The sequence below is a fragment of the Trachinotus anak genome, unplaced genomic scaffold (assembly GCF_046630095.1).
Source record: "Trachinotus anak isolate AG129_WGS33_773 ecotype Australia unplaced genomic scaffold, CSIRO_AGI_Tana_v1 ptg000028l, whole genome shotgun sequence".
In the NCBI taxonomy this organism is placed as follows: domain Eukaryota; kingdom Metazoa; phylum Chordata; class Actinopteri; order Carangiformes; family Carangidae; genus Trachinotus; species Trachinotus anak.
The window spans coordinates 6,414,442-6,431,861 of NW_027273879.1; the positions used below are offsets into that span (position 1 = coordinate 6,414,442).

The following is a 17,420-nucleotide window of genomic DNA, read 5'->3' on the forward strand; positions in this document are numbered from 1 at the left end:
GATTTGAACGCCACATAACCTCGTGTTGAATTGTGGGAAGGGGTGCCCCTAGCAATCATGGCTGACGCCTTTGGAGACGGCTTGTTCAGCGTGTTTGATGATGAACAACAAACCACCACAAGCAAAAAGATACCCGCCTCCGTGGCTCCGGGAACAGGGTAAAGTCTTGGGTTTTCGCATGGCAACGTTTGGTGTTAAAAATTAGAGGTTCGGTTGTACGGGGAACTTGAACGAAGCATCATGTGCTTTCGTTACAGGGAAACAGTCCATAACGTAAGACGAGTAGACAGCCAGCTTCGTTAACTTAAAGAAATACATAAAACTGCATGTTTGTGTTGATAAACGTCAACCTAAAGCATTTTTGTGATTTCTTTTTTTTTTTTTATGTTTTACTTCGTTTCCGTGCAGTGGTGGAAGTAGTAGATCATTTACTTAAGTAACAATACCAGAACAAAACTGTAAAAATAAAAAATAAAATAACTACATGATTTAATCTGGGAAGTAAATAATAACCACAGCCGTCATATAATTGTAGAAACGCAGAATACTAGATGCATGAAGTATCAAAAAAATGAAATAAATTTGAGTCAAGTACAGTTCTTGAGTAAATGTACTTGATTACTTTCCACCACTGTTTCTGTGAGACTGGGAATTTCAAAATTATAAGTGTTTAGTTTGTTGTTGTTGTTGTTGTTGTTGTTGTTGTAACGTTTCTGTGTAAATTTACAGGCTCAGCTAACAACATTTTTTTTGTGTCTGCCTGTGTTTTTTCTCTTCTCCAGGAAAGCTGTAGGTAAAGATGGCGCTGACAAGGATGCTGGTCCGTCTGTTCGTGTCAAGAGGGAGGCAGACAGCGACGGTGGGGAGGAGATGGTGTTTGCGAAGAAACCACGGCACGACGCAGTCTCTGCCAGCGACCTAAAGTGAGATGAGTTACTGAAGGCCCGGAGAGGTTGCTGCTATTACATCTGTCTGTTGATGTACATTCAAGTTACCAGTTTATTAGACAGCCCAGTTAAAACCAATTGGTTCTGAAAAGCAAGTGCATTTACTGAAGTACTGTACTTAAGTGCAATTGAGTGTAAGTGTGCCTAATAAACTGGCAACTGAGTGCAGGTGTCAACTTTTGAAGAAGCAGTTGCAACATGAAGTAATGATTTTTGAGTGATGTCAGGTGAATTATTGGCTCGAGATGTTGCAGAACATGCTTCAGGGATGCTATGTGGGTGACACGTTCTGTGTTTACTTCAGCCTTGCAGAATTTATGCCCCAAGTGAAGGTGGAGCAAGTTGAAACTGTGGAAGGATGCTCACATGAGGTAACAAACAATTCCAAGCGGTTGTGTTTCTCCAATGCACTTCTCAAAACTTTTTTTGCTAAACATGTGGTCTTCCCCCCAACAGGTTGCTCTGCCTGCCAGTGATGAATATAAACCACTGAAACCTCGAGTGGGGAAAGCAGCCAAGGTATGTTGAGCTTTTAACTTTCTACTTGTGGGATTAACTTAGTTTGTCCAAATACAAAAATTGATTTGCCTTTATTATTCAATATGAAGGCTAAAAAAATTAGTTGACTATTAAACTTAGCTTCAGGAACTTTTTGATAAAATCTCAACAGCACATAGTCTCTAAAAGGAAAATACATGTGTATTATAATCATATCCCTTTATCATATATCATTGTAATGGTTTTATACACTGAGCTGATTGAGAGATTAGTGCACCTGGATTCTTATTCCTTTGTTTTGATATTGCTTTTCTTGCAGGAGTACCCTTTTGTTCTTGACCCGTTCCAGCGTGAAGCCATCTTATGTATTGACAACAATGAATCTGTGCTTGTGTCTGCCCATACCTCTGCTGGCAAGACTGTCTGCGCTGAGTGAGTATTCCCAATAAGAATGTTTTTCTTTTTCATTCAGACACTTGATTTTGTTCAAGCAGAGTAGCTACAGTACTGTTTAACCAGGCTAAAACTTAACTTGTTTTTCTTTTAAATAAATAGATAAAGTTCTCACTTGAAAGCAACAATATCCTACTTTTAATTCCTGTGTGTGGGTTGATGTGAACATTTTCCCTATGTAGGACTAAATATTTACCAAAAATAAGAACTTCAGTGAATGGAGCAACAGATTCCAAATAAAACAAGTTATAAATCAACTGTGACCGTTACTTTATTAAGAGGACTTGATTTGCTCAGCAGCAGTTAGAGAGCCATGAGTAAGTTTTGGAGAACAGTCCTTCCACAGAACTGGAAGTACTAGAAGCTCCTAAGTGTTATTGTGAAAACACTTTTATTGGAAACAAAAAGTTAAAAAAAAGTAAGATCCAGTTTGAAAGCAAGCAACTATCCTTTAGATGGAGCAATGATTAAACAACTTATCTCACTTCCGTTCAGTTTCACTTCATGGACTACGGTAATGTCAGATATGTACTCTAACCTGGTTTCCTCTGATTGTAGGTATGCCATCGCTCTGGCCCTCAGAGAGAAGCAGAGAGTGATCTTCACCAGCCCCATCAAGGCTCTTTCCAACCAGAAATACAGAGAGATGTACGAAGAGTTTCAGGACGTGGGACTGATGACTGGCGACGTCACCATCAACCCCACCGCCTCCTGCCTCGTCATGACAACAGAGGTGAGATGCCGTTATGCCTGAAAGAGTGGTGGCATCGTTAGATTTGTCAGATAAGGAAGCGCTGACACGATAAGCTTCTTTTCTCCCAGATCCTGAGGAGCATGCTGTATCGAGGCTCTGAGATCATGAGGGAAGTGGCGTGGGTCATTTTTGATGAGATCCATTACATGAGAGACGCAGGTGTGTACGTAGCACAAACAGCCCAGGCACACTATCGACCAATCCCCTGTGCGCGGTAACATTTTGGTTTCTGTGTGTTTCAACAACCTGAGAGACTCGTGACCTTTCTTGACCATTCCTTTCAGAGCGTGGTGTGGTGTGGGAGGAGACTATTATTCTTCTTCCTGACAACGTGCATTACGTCTTCCTGTCAGCCACCATCCCCAATGCCAGACAGTTTGCTGAGTGGATTTGTCACCTACATAAGCAGGTGAGATGGTGCAAATGTAGAACAGAACATTAAGCATACACTGTTATAGTCTGCTCACAGGCGGAACAGCATGAAAGCCTCGACAGTGTAATGCAAGGGATTTCAAACTGTGAGGCGGAGAGTTGCACTGAAGGACAGATGTGAGGTGAAAGAGATGGGTTCATGCAGGTGTTAGTTAACAGCTGGAGGTTAGTCGTCGTAGTTTGAGCTGTTTATTTGGTCTGGTTATCAGCGTGGTCATGTAACAGGGTCACAGACATAGTACACATATTTTTAGTGTCAGGGTCACTTAAACTGTCTGAGGACAACGTTGCCAATGTCCATTATGAATAAATGTCCATAATATACATTTTTAAAACATACAAAGAAGACCCTCCTTATAATTTGCCTGAGCAGAATCACAAGTTTCTTTAGTATCAGAGTAATATACTGATAGTTGTCAGCACATCCATGGATACACAGCAAACAAACGGTGCCAGTTTGCCAAAATGTAAACATATACAGGTTAAAACAATGTTGATCTGTCTAATGCAGTCTGGTACAGTAGACTTGCAATTGACACATTTGCAGACATGAATACCAGACATACTGTATATTATAATTATAAAGGTTAAATTACTTTGACTCTCCTCCTGTATGAAAAGTGAGTAGGCAACATTTATGTGTCTGTCTATATAAAAAGACCAGGATACTATGTGATTGTGATTTCTTCTGTCCTGTTTTCATGTATTGAAGTGTGTCTGTCTTCTGTCTCCTGCAGCCGTGCCATGTGGTGTACACAGACTACCGTCCCACTCCGCTGCAACACTACATCTTTCCAGCAGGGGGCGACGGTCTCCACCTGGTGGTTGATGAGAATGTAAGAACATGCACAGACACTTTCAGGAGTTGCGAGAGTTGACTATGAAGTGATAAATGAGACTTATAGAAGTCAGACTAGCTGTGTCTGGTTTGATATTAGACCCAGATGCCTGTCTCCTAATCCCTGATGCATCTTTTGGGACCAGTCTCTACATGATTGGTCTCTTCTGATATCTGTGTGTTCATGGGTTTTCTCCAGGGAGACTTCAGAGAAGACAATTTCAACACAGCCATGCAGGTGCTAAGAGACGCAGGGGATTCTGGGAACAGCAGCGGAGGTGGCAAATGGGACCCAAGAGGACGAAAAGGAGGCACTAAAGGTGTGTGTTTCTGTCCGTTTTTAAAGTTAAAATCTGTAAATGTCTCGAGTTAATAAGGCTAGATCAGGATTTTTGTTTGTGTACTTTCCTAAGGACCGTCCAGTGTGTTCAAGATAGTGAAGATGATCATGGAGAGGAACTTCCAGCCTGTCATCATCTTCAGCTTCAGCAAGAAAGAGTGTGAGGCCTATGCTCTGCAGGTGGCCAAACTGGACTTTAACAGAGGTACGTGCACTTGTGCGGGTTTGCTTTATCACAGCTGATATGTGTGTGTGTGTAATTATTTAAAACTTATACTTGTCACGTGGGGAAATTTGCATCATGAGAAGTAATTCAGCCGCAGTCTGACTGACATTGTATGCACTTAGTAACACTCCTGCACTTGTTCACTTTGAGTCGGTGTATACAGTGCAGGAGGTTGTACATGCATAGTGAAAGGTTTACGTCACACCCTTGAACCAGCAGATTAATGTTATGTGATGTGTTCTTGGCATGAGATGACTTCGTTTTTTTTTTTTTTTTTTTGCCAAGCTGAATGAGGTCAAACTGTGTCAAGCAGATTCGGCATGGAGTAGGTCAATGCTTTCTGTGTTTACAAAGTATAAATACTGCTAATCCAACTGTGATAAGGATAAAACATTCCTCCAGATTTGACCGTCCAGAGTTGTGCTCCTTACTTTGATTCATGGCCCACTTATTGAACGCGTCATGATCTAATGATATGTTCCACTCTGACTTCTGTTATTCCAGCCGTTGCTGCTTATTCAACCGGCGATAAAAGCTCAAATGTCAACTTGACATAATGAACCTCTTTTTAGCTAAATTATGGAACTTTATTGTGAGCTGTATTTTCACTGTATTTGTCACTTTTAAAGTCTCATCACCAGCACATCAGACAATGAGCATATTTCGGGTTAGATTGAGAGTTGTCGAGCAGATTGTCTGTGTCCGCGCTGGAATGCCAAAACAAATACATTTTTGTGACAAATTGTTGAGACATTCTGGGAGGGAGTTGAAATTAGGCAAGAGAAACCACTCACCAAAATGTGAAATAGTTGGCGAGCTGAGGTGAATGAATCCTCCCCACTGAGTGAGAGCTATGAATATGGTTTATTGTGCGTACACAGCCGGTCACACTGTTTGGTCCAGTGGATCAGTGAAGTTGCTTCATGAGGACAAATCTCTGCACTATGGGAGATAATCCAGCAGTAGATGGAGCTTGGCTCCTCTCCACCTGCTTCAGACTTTTTTCAGTGAAATAAAACATGCTTATGGAGTCTTACTCGGGGAAACATTTTCCTCCCTCATCTTGGTTTGTTTTCCCTGCATCATGACATTCTTATAAATGAGGAGGTTTGTTTTAATGCCGAGCTCTTCCAATACTGACGGCCTTTCTTCTGTCAATGCTGCCAACTTTTTTCATCAATATTGCAAAAAAAAAAAAACAAATAGAAAAACTCCGCCAAAGATAATTTCTCATTTCCAGCAGTTCCATGGGTTTTTGAGAATCTTCTTAAACAAACTGGCTTTCTTAGGAAATGAGGCAGATTGTGTCCAGTAATAACAGTCAGACAATTTCATTTGATTGCAGAAAATTTTACCTGACAGAGGAAAAAATGTTGAAATAATCAGAATAAAGTCTGTTCTGTAAAGGAGTCAAAATATTTGCTAGTATTTTAAACAAAGAAGTAGCTTTCATTAAATATGACTGGCTACAGAAATATTATGGCTACAGAAAAATTGCATCTCAAGATACTGCTGAAATAATTGGAGTGACTCGAACCATTTCTAGTTCTAAAATTTCAGCTGTGAAAGTTTTCTGTCTCGTCTGTCATTTAGAAACTCGTAAGCACCAATTCTCTAAACCAAGCAGCTGAGGAGCCAGATTGTTTATAACCAGCCTACACTGTATGTAGGCAGGTTGTTGGTGTTACGGGGCTCCTCTGTTTGTGTGTGTAGGTGGGTTATGATGAAGAGATGGAGCCACGTGGCTCTCTGTCCGACCCCCCCACCCCCCACCCTTTCCCTCTCTTTTACCTTTTCTACTTGTGCTTTTTTCCTTCCATCCTTATTCATTTGTCTGTTTCTCTTTTTTGAATACTAAAAAGACCACCCCCCCCTCTCTTTCCCTCCCCATTTTATGCTGTGACACATAGTTTCTGGGCAGTGTTTGTGGAATGGCAGAGCCGTGTTGGAGTCAGGGGACCGACCGGTGCCGAAACACAAACCAACTGACCGAGTGCATAACTGCAGCAACAAGCAGGCAAATAATAGAGGAAGTGACTGGCTTATGCAAAGACTGACAGAGGAACGTGGACCCATGCTCTGTTGTTGTGATGCTGACCTGCAGCAGCAGTAGTTGTTGTTGGTAGGTTTTGTTTTTGTTGTTGTGCAGTAGCGTTACAGTTGTTTTTGCCACTAATAGCAGAGCTGGAGGTTGATTAAACTCCATCCATCAGAGCCAAATGTTTCAAACATTACTGGTTGCATAGCTGTGCATAGCATGTAGTTTGGATATTCATAGTCCCCAGGAGAGAATTCCTAATCATTTTCACCACCATTAGGTTGAAATTTCCTTCCAGCATTTATTGTTACACGTCAATGTGAGTGGGTCAAACTCCTAAAACACTGGATCCTACATTTTACATAGTCTTGATTATACTTTGACTGGTACAGTTGTATGCAAAGGTTTGACCACAGCTGGGCAAATTATACCGTTTCTTTTTTTTTTTTTTTAAAATGCCTCTGTGCCGGGGACGGGCATCATGTTTTTGGGTTGTCTGTCTAAACCATTGTCATGAACATGGTATCTCACTAACACCTTGAGTGCCCTTTAAGCCTTTGATGAGGTATACACAAGAAGTTTGTTGTGGTTATTCACGGTCCCCGGTGGATGAATCCTGACATCCGCTGCTGGTATAGCTCTAACATAGCAAAAATGTATATTTTATACACTTGTCTGAGCTTGAACACTTTTAATCATTGGGTTGTAATGCACTTTGCAGCCTCTAGGGGCCACAAGAACAGCTTTAGACTTATAGCTTAAGCTTTTAGTAAAAGCCTCTAATAACCCTTCTCTATGTAATTTGCAATTATAAACTAGACGTCCTGGCTGTGACATTTCTTTCACGCTACCGTTGTACTGGAGCCTTGGAGTTTGCTTGCTTTTTTACATTGGCCTTAGCTTGTGTTTATCTGTGGCATTGCTTTGTTATTGAACCATTAGAATAAGTCCCATTGACACTGAAGTCATTTGGCCTTAACAATAAACACAGAGGCACCAGACTTTGTGGAAGTCCAAGTTTCTGACTAACACAGACACTTAAGGAGGAAGGTTTCCCAGAATGGTTTCATGAATAAATGTGACTAAGTTTCCACACGGAAAGAGATGGCCAGCAACAAACAATGTTATTACAATAATAAGACACTGGTGGTAGTGGCACAGTTGGAGCATTCATATATAGCAGATTATTATTAATAGATTAGTAGGTTTAATTGTGGCAGCAGAGCAGACAGCATTTTTCCAGGTGGTGTTTGTTTTTTGTAAGAAAACCTCAGCTTTAATCAGAGGCTTAAAAAAACACTAATCAGTCGAACAATATGAATATTTGTTAGAAATTCTACATAATTACAGAAATCAGACAAACAGTTCTGTTGGTTGCAAAGTCAGATTAAATCATGAGTCAACACAGGCTTGTAGCAAATGCAGCAGCATCATTTGTTTGCTCAGACCCTGGGTGGTTAAAGTTTTCCAGCAAGCGATTCCTTTTTTTTTTTTTTGTCCCTCGTGAACCCCTCATGTCAAGAGAAATTACATGTGAAACTTCTTGAAATCCCCTAAAACTGTGTATGAGTTAATGTGTGAGCACATGTTGAAGGAGTTTTTGAGATTGGAGCATTTTCTGGGAAGCTATGAGAAGATGAAGACGAGATGTTGAAGTAATTTATTTATTTATTTTTTTTTCCTTTTGTAAAATTTCCAGATGATGAGAAACGTCTCGTGGAGGAAGTGTTCAACAACGCTGTGGACTGTCTCTCAGATGAAGACAAGAAACTCCCTCAGGTGAGGAGGACTGGACTCTCTCACTGTGTTTCCTCACGACCTGTGTGATGATTTCTATAAACATCCACATTGATCTCCCTCCAGTTTTTGAACCCAGCGCTGCCACCTCATAAAGCCTCAGAAAAAAAAAAAAAAAAAAGCCTCGCCGTTTCCTTAAGTCATTTTCTACCAAGAGAAAACAGTTAAACAGCTCTAATGTAAATAGCTGCACACATAATATCAACACTGGCTCAAACACTGCGCTCCTGTTATTCCACCCTGCTGTGTTGAGCCACTTTATGAAAACCAGCCGTGTTGAGGTAACAGTTGTTAGTGGGTAGACCGCTACGGTACGAACCATGGCAAAGCCAACATCACACTCTTTCCACTACGAGGGTTGGATTCTGTTCCACTCTGTCTCTCTGTGGATGATCACTGTGATTTTATGAACTGGTGAACTCACACTGTCACTAAAACTTCATAAACAAATACTCCAAACACTGACCCGCCTCTCCACGCTCTTCCTCAGGTGGAGCATGTGCTGCCGCTGCTGAAGAGGGGAATAGGAATCCATCACGGAGGCCTGCTGCCCATCCTGAAAGAGACCATAGAGATCCTTTTCTCTGAAGGCCTGCTCAAGGTACGACTGTCTCTGCATCAAGATGCTCATCGAAACACACTCAAACATTTCAGATTTATCTGTCTCAGCGGAATTACTGCAGGGACTTGGTTTATAAAAGGTTAACATTCCTCAAACACCAAACATTATCCCTGACCTATGTGTAATATGTTTGAATTTAAACATTGTGTATGTACAAGATAAATTAAAATGAATGTTTAGTTAGCAGTAATTGATAAAAAAAGAAGAATTGATACACAAAATTGGAATTTGTAGAACCCATGAAGTTTCTGCTTGTATAAAGGCACCCTGTGAAGTTTTTGACCACTAGTAGCACTGTGGAGCATTGTGTTTGTCACCGCTTTATCTATGTCACAAGTGTATGGTGACTCAGTCATGTTCTGCCAGTTTCAGGTGATCCCACTTATCAACAGTCAGTAGCAGTAATAAGTGGCCATTCAGACCAGAACCAGTGAGATAATCCAGTTGGAATAAAACATTAACGAGTTAAAAGTCTCATCAGAAGCCAGAGATCTGCACCTTGGTTTATGAGACAGAATTTTACAGCTCTGGGAATTTCATGATCACATTCGTGAGGTAAACAGTAGAAATACTCCACTGATGTTGTAAAATAATCTACTAGAAATGTGAGGCTTTGTTTTATCATGCAGTGCTGTGCCAGGTCTGAACACAGGTTAACTCACCAACAAACAAAAGGCTGAGAAGAAGAAAGCTGCTGGCAAGCAACCATTGATGTAAACAATTCAGCATTTAAAATATGTTAAAAACCAGAAACTTGAGGCGCTCGGGTATAGAGGAGCAAACATATGGAAAGTTTTGATAAAAAGCCTTTATTAGTTACATGGCCTCAGGAGCTTGTAACTAAGTCATATAATTATAATTTATCAAACCTTTTACATTCTCCTGCTTCTCTATGTGCCAATGCCTGAAGTTCCCAATTTTGCACCTTTAGATATTTTAACTCTTTTAATTTTTTCCTGTAAAAGAACCAACAGCAGCCCAGGATTTACCCTCAGAGTTCACCACTATCTTGTTGGACAAATTGAGTTTGCAGATGTTTTATGAGGATTGAAACACATTCAACATGTTTTATTTAGACCTCTAGGACACACACAGAGTGAGAGGCACAGGGCCAGAACCAAAACAAAACTCTACAAGACAACTCAGCAGGGCGCACTGTAAAAGCTGGATTGAAAATGACACTGTCACAACATTGAGATGAGATTTTTCTTAATGTGCTTCTTCCTCTCGTCCCAGGCCCTCTTCGCCACAGAGACATTCGCCATGGGCATCAACATGCCCGCTCGCACTGTGCTCTTCACCAGCGCGCGCAAGTTTGATGGCAAGAATCACCGCTTTGTAAGAGCGCACAGACACACGCACACATGTTTGTATTTCTGTGAAGATGAATTGTCAGGGGCGAATTCTCTCAGGAGTTCCAAGAGGAATTTTCACTCTGTTCAATTAAAGGGATTGTTTTTTTTTTATTTTCTGTTAATTTTTTTCCATTATTTTACAGAATAAAACAGAACATACATATAGACCTATACCTATATACATATACATATACATACATACCTACAAAAAATTGATAAATGATAGAATTGAAATAATAAATAAACATTAACACAAATTAAGTAGAAATAATTAAAGTAAACAGATATACCATTCTTGAAGGGAGGCATTTACAGTATACCAGTATACATCATAGAGGAATGTAACAATGACATTTTCATTGATGTTCTCACAATATAATTTTGTTACAACAATCCATCTCACTCAGTTAGACTTCTAGGTATTGTGTGGCACATGTCCACCTTTGTATAAAAGCATCTGTTTCTTTTTTTTTTTTGTAATGAACCTTTTTTCCTCCTCATTCAGAGTGAGAACGACCTAGTATACACAGACGTCTTTACAAGTCTTCACATGCAGTTTCAGTATATTCTGAATGATGATAACCTATCAGTTATTGGATCAGCAGATGTGCAATACTGAGACTTTAATAGTTGGTCCTTATTTAGACTTAAGATTTATTTCTTGAACTCTTCAACATTTATCATGTAATGCAGACCAGTCCATTTTTGGTGTAAAGATGTTTTACTGTGCCTTTTTTTTTTTTTTTTTTTTTTTTTTTTTTTTAAAGGGAGCTTCTGCTTGAACCCACGAACATACAGTTTCTCCCTGTTACTGTACCTGCAATGAGTTTGTCTCTCAGTGGTAATACTCCCCATAAACAGTACTATCTCTTTAAAACGGCTCTGGCCTGTCTGTAGTGTGGGGCCGTCACACACAGTGTGTTGCTCTGAGGCCTTTATAAGGTCTTCAAGTCCTGCTGCTTGCGTCGCTACATAAACAGCCACGTATTGTGTACAAGAGCTAGGGGGCTGTGTGCGCCAAGCTGCCGTCATTTAGAAGCACACTTCATCGTCACTTAATGCACATGGCTTTCCAGCTCTCTCTCATACATACATACACACACATACACACACATACACACACATACACACACACGCACACACAAAAAGGGCTTGAAGAGAATGCGAGAGAGAAGGAAATTGCCCTCCAAGAAGTTCATCAGGAACATCTGGAGGCTCCGGCGGTGCCAAAGCTCCACGCAGGCACTCGCACACTTCAATACACACACACACACACACATCTCATTCCTGAAACACACTGTGTTTCAAATCAAGAGCTGATCCCCACAGCATGCCTGAAATGACGATTAGATCGTTTCAACACAAAAAGAATCGTATCTGGCCTTTGCAGCGTTTTTATTGCTGAAAGACCAATAGACGCGTGGAGTTTAATCAGAGCCACGTGTGATGCAGAGAGTCGTCCTCGGACGCTGGTGGAAAACTGGTTCAGTCTCTTCCTCATGAGACAGTTTCATCTAGATTTCTATGCCAGTAATGCAGATACTTGGCTCAGCTCTGACTGTACAAATACTGTGAAAACATTTCACACCTATAATACATTATCACATTACTTTTCTTTCCATCTTCAGATGATTTTACACTCTTCCCAGAAGTAGAATAAATCTTTTTCAGTCTTTGTCACATATATATTGTAAATCAGGTACAGAAAATCATTCACTAGCAAACTTCTTTCTTCTTAATGTCTTGTGTGTTTTCATGTGGTTTAGATTACATCAGGTGAGTACATCCAGATGTCGGGGCGTGCTGGAAGGAGAGGAATGGACGACAGGGGAATTGTTATTTTCATGGTGGATGAGAAGATGAGTCCAGCTGTGGGCAAACAACTACTCAAGGTAGCATGAATCTGGCTGCTGCAAAGGTTTTTTTTTAGCATTTAAGCTCAGGTTATTCTTCAGAATGCAGCTACTAGTCATCTGTTATATCTTTGCAAATCTCTTCAGTGCGGCTTCCACTGTCCCATCAATTAAACACATTTCCCTTCTGTCTCGCTGAAGAGTCAATTGAGTGGAAACTGTCAGAAGTGACTCTTAAGTTGTTCTCTCTGTGGATCATCAGGCCATTTGGTGCTCAACGCTGTCACAGAGAAGCCAGGGAGTCTTGGTCTTTTGTCTTTTGATTTGACACATTTATAGCAGCGCTGCTATAAATATGTAGCTGCAGCTTTTGAAAGAGGTTGTGTTAATGTAAAACTGTTTGTTGGCGCTGTCACTGTGCTTTAACTTCCAGGGTCTCTTGGAGAAAGATGTTGAACACATATCTGTGGTTCTGGAGCGTTGTGTTTGCAAAATGCTCCTCAGAGGTTAATTCAGGGAACATGACTTCAGCCTGCATTTATTCAGACCTTATACCTTCTTGGCACCTTCTAGTGCAACACTAACCTTATCATACTAACAGCGGTATATTTACTATCATTTCTGTCAATGTCTAATCTGCCTGTTTTTCATTGTGCTGTGCAGGGATCAGCCGACCCTTTGAACAGTGCCTTCCACCTGACCTACAACATGGTGCTCAACCTGCTGCGTGTGGAGGAGATCAACCCAGAGTACATGCTGGAGAAGTCTTTCTACCAGTTCCAACACTACAGGGCTTTGCCTGGTGTAGTGGAGAGTAAGCATTTTTCCATATATAGCACTGCACACTCCAGACTGGAGGAGGTAGGCGGGGTGACCAGGAGAAAATCTAAGTTGAATGACTGTGATTTATGTAGGGACAATAAACAAGTGTTCTGACGTTATCATGCTGACCTTTATTTGACCAAAATTCAACATGGATCCTTGTTAGGTAGTGTCTTCTTAGATTGAGAACCACTGCTCTTCAGTGATATTTGCGTATTGGCAAATGATTCTGTTCTGATTTGATTTCTTTAATGAATGTGTGTCTTATTTTCTCTATTGATTTGTGTATAAAATGTCAGAAAATATTGAAAATGCTGGTTATAATTTCCCACAGCTCAGGTTTACATCTTCAGATGCGTTATTTTGTCTGACCAACAGTGCAAACTCCAAAGACATTTAATGAAAACACATCAAATCTTCATGACATGTATTTCACTGGAAGATGCTGAAGTAGATTTCCATTCTTTCCGGTTATGGTGTAGTTATAGGTTGCATTTTAGTCATACTGCTTATTTTCTGTGCAGAAATAAAGAAGTTGGAGGAGCAGTACCACGGCATTGAGATACCTAATGAAGAGAGCGTTGTCACCTACTTTAAAATCAGGCAGCAGCTGGCCAAACTGGGTAAAGAGATACAAGAGTTCATCCAAAAACCCAAATACTGCCTGCCCTTCTTGCAGCCTGGGCGGCTTGTGAAGGTAGGCTTCACACACTTCCACTCTGATGACAGTAATTACAAATTTCTACATATTTTGACATGATCTTTGTTGTGATCCAACAGGTGAAAAATGAAGACGCTGACTTTGGCTGGGGAGTTGTTGTAAACTTTTGCAAGAAGTCTAATGTGAAGGTAAGTTCTCATGGTGTCACATGTTTGTGAATCCATTAACATGCATCTGTGACTAATATGCATTTCTCCATTTAGACCAGTACAGACTCAGAGCCGCTGTATGTGGTGGAGGTTTTGCTCCATTGTAGTAAGGACAGTGTAAAAGACGCTGCAACTGAGGCTGCTAAACCTGCTGCTCCAGGGGAGACTGGAGAGATGCAGGTGGGTGAAACAAGCACAAGGAAACACATACCACACAAGTCTGATGGAAATGCATTTCCATCAATCTGTTTTATGCACTTTTTCAATTTCCACTTTAAATAACCTGAGTGAAAATGCTGGAAATTTGAATAAATGTTTAAATATTGTGAAATAAAGTTTTTACTCTTGGCTGAAGTGGAAAATTTGGTCTATCAAGAAAAACAAAAGTTTCAGTGGAAACAGGCTTAGCAAATTAATCATGATGTACATGAAACATGAGACTTAAACACTGGAAATATAAATGCTATATTTCCATTATGTTTTCCACATTGCGGTTTGACTGGCTCTCTCTTGTTGCATCCTCCTCTTCTGCTATTCTTTAATGGCACCGGCTGCAGAATTAGCTCCACCAAATGTTTATCTTGATGCTTGTAATATTCTCAGAACTGCAATGGAAACCCATTTTCTGGAAATTTTTTAAAGCTTGTGCTAAATTTGGACAGAAACTCAGCTGATGACTTGTGTGATTGTAATCGCTGTTTTTTGTCCAGGTGGTCCCAGTGATGTTGCATCTCCTCACTTCCATCAGCTCAGTTCGTCTTTATATCCCCAAAGACCTGAGGCCCTTTGACAACAGACAGCTCATGCTCAAGTCTATACAGGTACTAAATACAGTCATCTTGAAAAAGATGTTGAAACTGGTTGAACTCAACTGAATCACAGTCTGAACTGTTGCCATTTATTTTCGTTACCTCTAAACATCTTGTTGTTAGGAGGTGCAGAAGCGTTTCCCAGATGGCGTTCCTGTGCTCGACCCCATAGACGACATGGGCATCAAAGACCCTGCGCTGAAGAAAGTCATTCAGAAAGTGGAGGCCTTTGAGCACCGCATGTACTCCCACCCCCTGCACAGTGACCCCAACTTGGAGTCTGTATATTCTCTCTGTGAGAAGAAAGCTCTGGTGAGAAACTGTCTGTGTGGGTTTCAGTTTGTGTTTGTGAGAGCTGAAAGTCGTGTGAAACCCTGCTAAATGTCAAACTCTATTGAAAGCTGAAGCATACATCCACAGGTGACAGTTGGGCTTTGTTACTGTTGAATTATTACTTATATCTCTCCTATTCATCTGCATTGGCTACTTTTTGTTCGATATCAATCAGTGACCTTTTTTTGTCTTTTCCTGTCAGACAGGTTGGCTTTGGTCATTTATATACTCACACAGACAAACACAGGAAGAAAGCAAGTACCTTACTCATACAGTTCCTCATCCTCATTCATAGGTCAAAACCTCATCGCATTACATGAAGCAAGGGATAAAAAAAGGCTAAAACAAGGGGTTGATTTTTTTTTTTTTTTTTTCTTTTTAAACACGTATCTTTGCAGAAGGTCCAACTTGAGCACGTTAACAATACATAACAATACATTACGTTAACAATGACAACACTAACATGCTGATGTTTGGCAGCAGGGGTATATGTTTGTAGCATGCCAACATTTGCTAATTAGTGCTAAAGACAGTACAGATGAGGCTGATGAGAGCATCATCAGTTTTGATCATGAACCAAAGTAACTGACAAATTAAAATTTTGACCCGATGATGGTGCTGGAGGAAAAGACAGGTGGGTCACCAGAGTTGCTGGGCTCATCCTCTGTGGACCGTAAACATGTTAACAAAATTTCATTGCAGTTCATCCAATATCTGTTGAGATATGTCAGTCTGGAACAAAGTCATGGACTGGCAGACTGACATTGCCATTGTGCTGCTAGCATGGCTACAGTTAAAAAAAAAAACAAAAAAAAAAAAACCCAAAAAACACCAAAAGTAAACAGAGCAAAGACAATATGTATCTTATCAGGGAAAGATCCAGAACAAAACAAAAGAAGTAAAGCTATCAGATATACATACATACAATTTGTAAAATAAAATGGTTCCTACACAATATCGTCTGTCAGGAAAGTGAATGAATTTAACTTTCGAACATACTTAATCACATAAAAATATATCGGCAACAATTTGTGAGGCACTGTAACTGGTAATGGCCTTCAAAATAAAATGTCTAATTCGCATCGATTTTTCCAGGAATGTTTTATGTCCTGTTCATAATTTAGCCAGTACAACTTCACCTAGTTGATAATTTGGTTGTTAAAAAGACACAATGTCGTATATGCAAAACACCCAGGTTGGACCAGGGGACCAGACTGTGTTTGACATTTGCATAAACATTTACATCTCTCTGTGGTCTTTTGTGAGTGTGTGCGTGCTGTGAAATGATAGAGTATAGAGTACAGTGTAAACTGGATAACTTTATGTTTGATTGGCAGAGTAAGAGTTTAACTTGCTTTTCATTTAGCATCTCTCCAGTCCCTGAGCAGCTCCCTGCAGCTCCTCAGTCCTCATTTCTGCAGCCTGTCCAGTCCTGATAGCACTCCTGCTTTATTTGTTTAGCAAAGCAGCTAACACTGTCTCAGTTCATCACCCCTCACACACACTGTGGCTGATACAGCTGCCCCTCATGTGTTGGCATGTGGACTAAAACTGAAACAGTGTTTAGGTTAACTCTTGGTTTCTGTTCTGTTCTGATGCTTTCTTGGCGAGCACAAGCACCGAAAAACATTTCAGCCCTCATGTGCATATGTGTTCGATTTCTCCACCTTCTCACATGCAGCCACTTGTTCTGAGAAATTAGGCTTCCCTTGAGTACTGAACAATGCTGGTGAAATCTAACTTTGTCATTGTGTTTGCCTTGTAGACTCAGGGGTGTGTTGTAATGATGAAGGGTAAAGGTTGAAGTGGATAATGGACAGATAAGGAGGCAGATGAACATCTGTTGGCAAATAACTCAAATATTCTACTACATCACTATGTAATGTTTGAAAATAGCTCTTGTACAAAACAGCTGGTAGTTGTCAAAGTGCCTTTAGTGCTTTTCTGGCAAGTCTGGAAGAGTGTCCTCAGGTTACATTTGGTGAAGGCTGCATGGTATAACAGTACATATGTGTGTGTGTTTTTGTGTTTAAGATCGCAGCAGATGTTCGAACAGCAAAGCGAGAGCTGAAGAAAGCTCGCACCGTCCTGCAGATGGACAAGCTGAAGTGCAGGAAGAGAGTTCTGCGACGCCTCGGCTTCGCCAGCCCCTCCGACGTGATCGAGATGAAAGGGCGAGTTGCCTGTGAAATCAGCAGGTAGGGAAGGACAGCAGTTTGTAAAAACGCAATGACACAGATTACCAGAAACCTGGATTATCATGATTATCATGTCATGATGGTGCACACAGAAAGATGAATGTCCAGGATCTTGTTTCCCAAAAGCATCTCAAGGCTAAGATGATTATAAAGCACCACTGCTTCTTTGTAGGTCCACAACATCTGCCTCCAGCAGCAGCTGAATCAAAACATTTTTAAACTTAAAACTTTTGAG

At 40.6% G+C, this 17,420-nt stretch overlaps 1 protein-coding gene across 1 annotated transcript in view; it reads left to right on the forward strand.

Moving 5' to 3' along the window:
• mtrex (Mtr4 exosome RNA helicase) overlaps nucleotides 1-17,420 on the forward strand; it is a 23,057-nt gene continuing 5,637 nt past the window's right edge. The window contains exons 1-22 of the mRNA XM_071466945.1: nucleotides 1-158; nucleotides 783-923; nucleotides 1,252-1,318; nucleotides 1,404-1,466; nucleotides 1,765-1,877; nucleotides 2,457-2,631; nucleotides 2,721-2,811; nucleotides 2,937-3,061; nucleotides 3,822-3,920; nucleotides 4,122-4,242; nucleotides 4,336-4,467; nucleotides 8,226-8,305; nucleotides 8,814-8,924; nucleotides 10,182-10,283; nucleotides 12,067-12,192; nucleotides 12,817-12,967; nucleotides 13,500-13,672; nucleotides 13,756-13,824; nucleotides 13,900-14,025; nucleotides 14,556-14,666; nucleotides 14,778-14,966; nucleotides 17,022-17,185. Coding sequence (XP_071323046.1) covers nucleotides 58-158; nucleotides 783-923; nucleotides 1,252-1,318; nucleotides 1,404-1,466; nucleotides 1,765-1,877; nucleotides 2,457-2,631; nucleotides 2,721-2,811; nucleotides 2,937-3,061; nucleotides 3,822-3,920; nucleotides 4,122-4,242; nucleotides 4,336-4,467; nucleotides 8,226-8,305; nucleotides 8,814-8,924; nucleotides 10,182-10,283; nucleotides 12,067-12,192; nucleotides 12,817-12,967; nucleotides 13,500-13,672; nucleotides 13,756-13,824; nucleotides 13,900-14,025; nucleotides 14,556-14,666; nucleotides 14,778-14,966; nucleotides 17,022-17,185 — 2,630 coding nt within the window. The 5' untranslated portion in view covers nucleotides 1-57. The remainder of the gene's footprint in view (nucleotides 159-782; nucleotides 924-1,251; nucleotides 1,319-1,403; nucleotides 1,467-1,764; nucleotides 1,878-2,456; nucleotides 2,632-2,720; nucleotides 2,812-2,936; nucleotides 3,062-3,821; nucleotides 3,921-4,121; nucleotides 4,243-4,335; nucleotides 4,468-8,225; nucleotides 8,306-8,813; nucleotides 8,925-10,181; nucleotides 10,284-12,066; nucleotides 12,193-12,816; nucleotides 12,968-13,499; nucleotides 13,673-13,755; nucleotides 13,825-13,899; nucleotides 14,026-14,555; nucleotides 14,667-14,777; nucleotides 14,967-17,021; nucleotides 17,186-17,420) is intronic.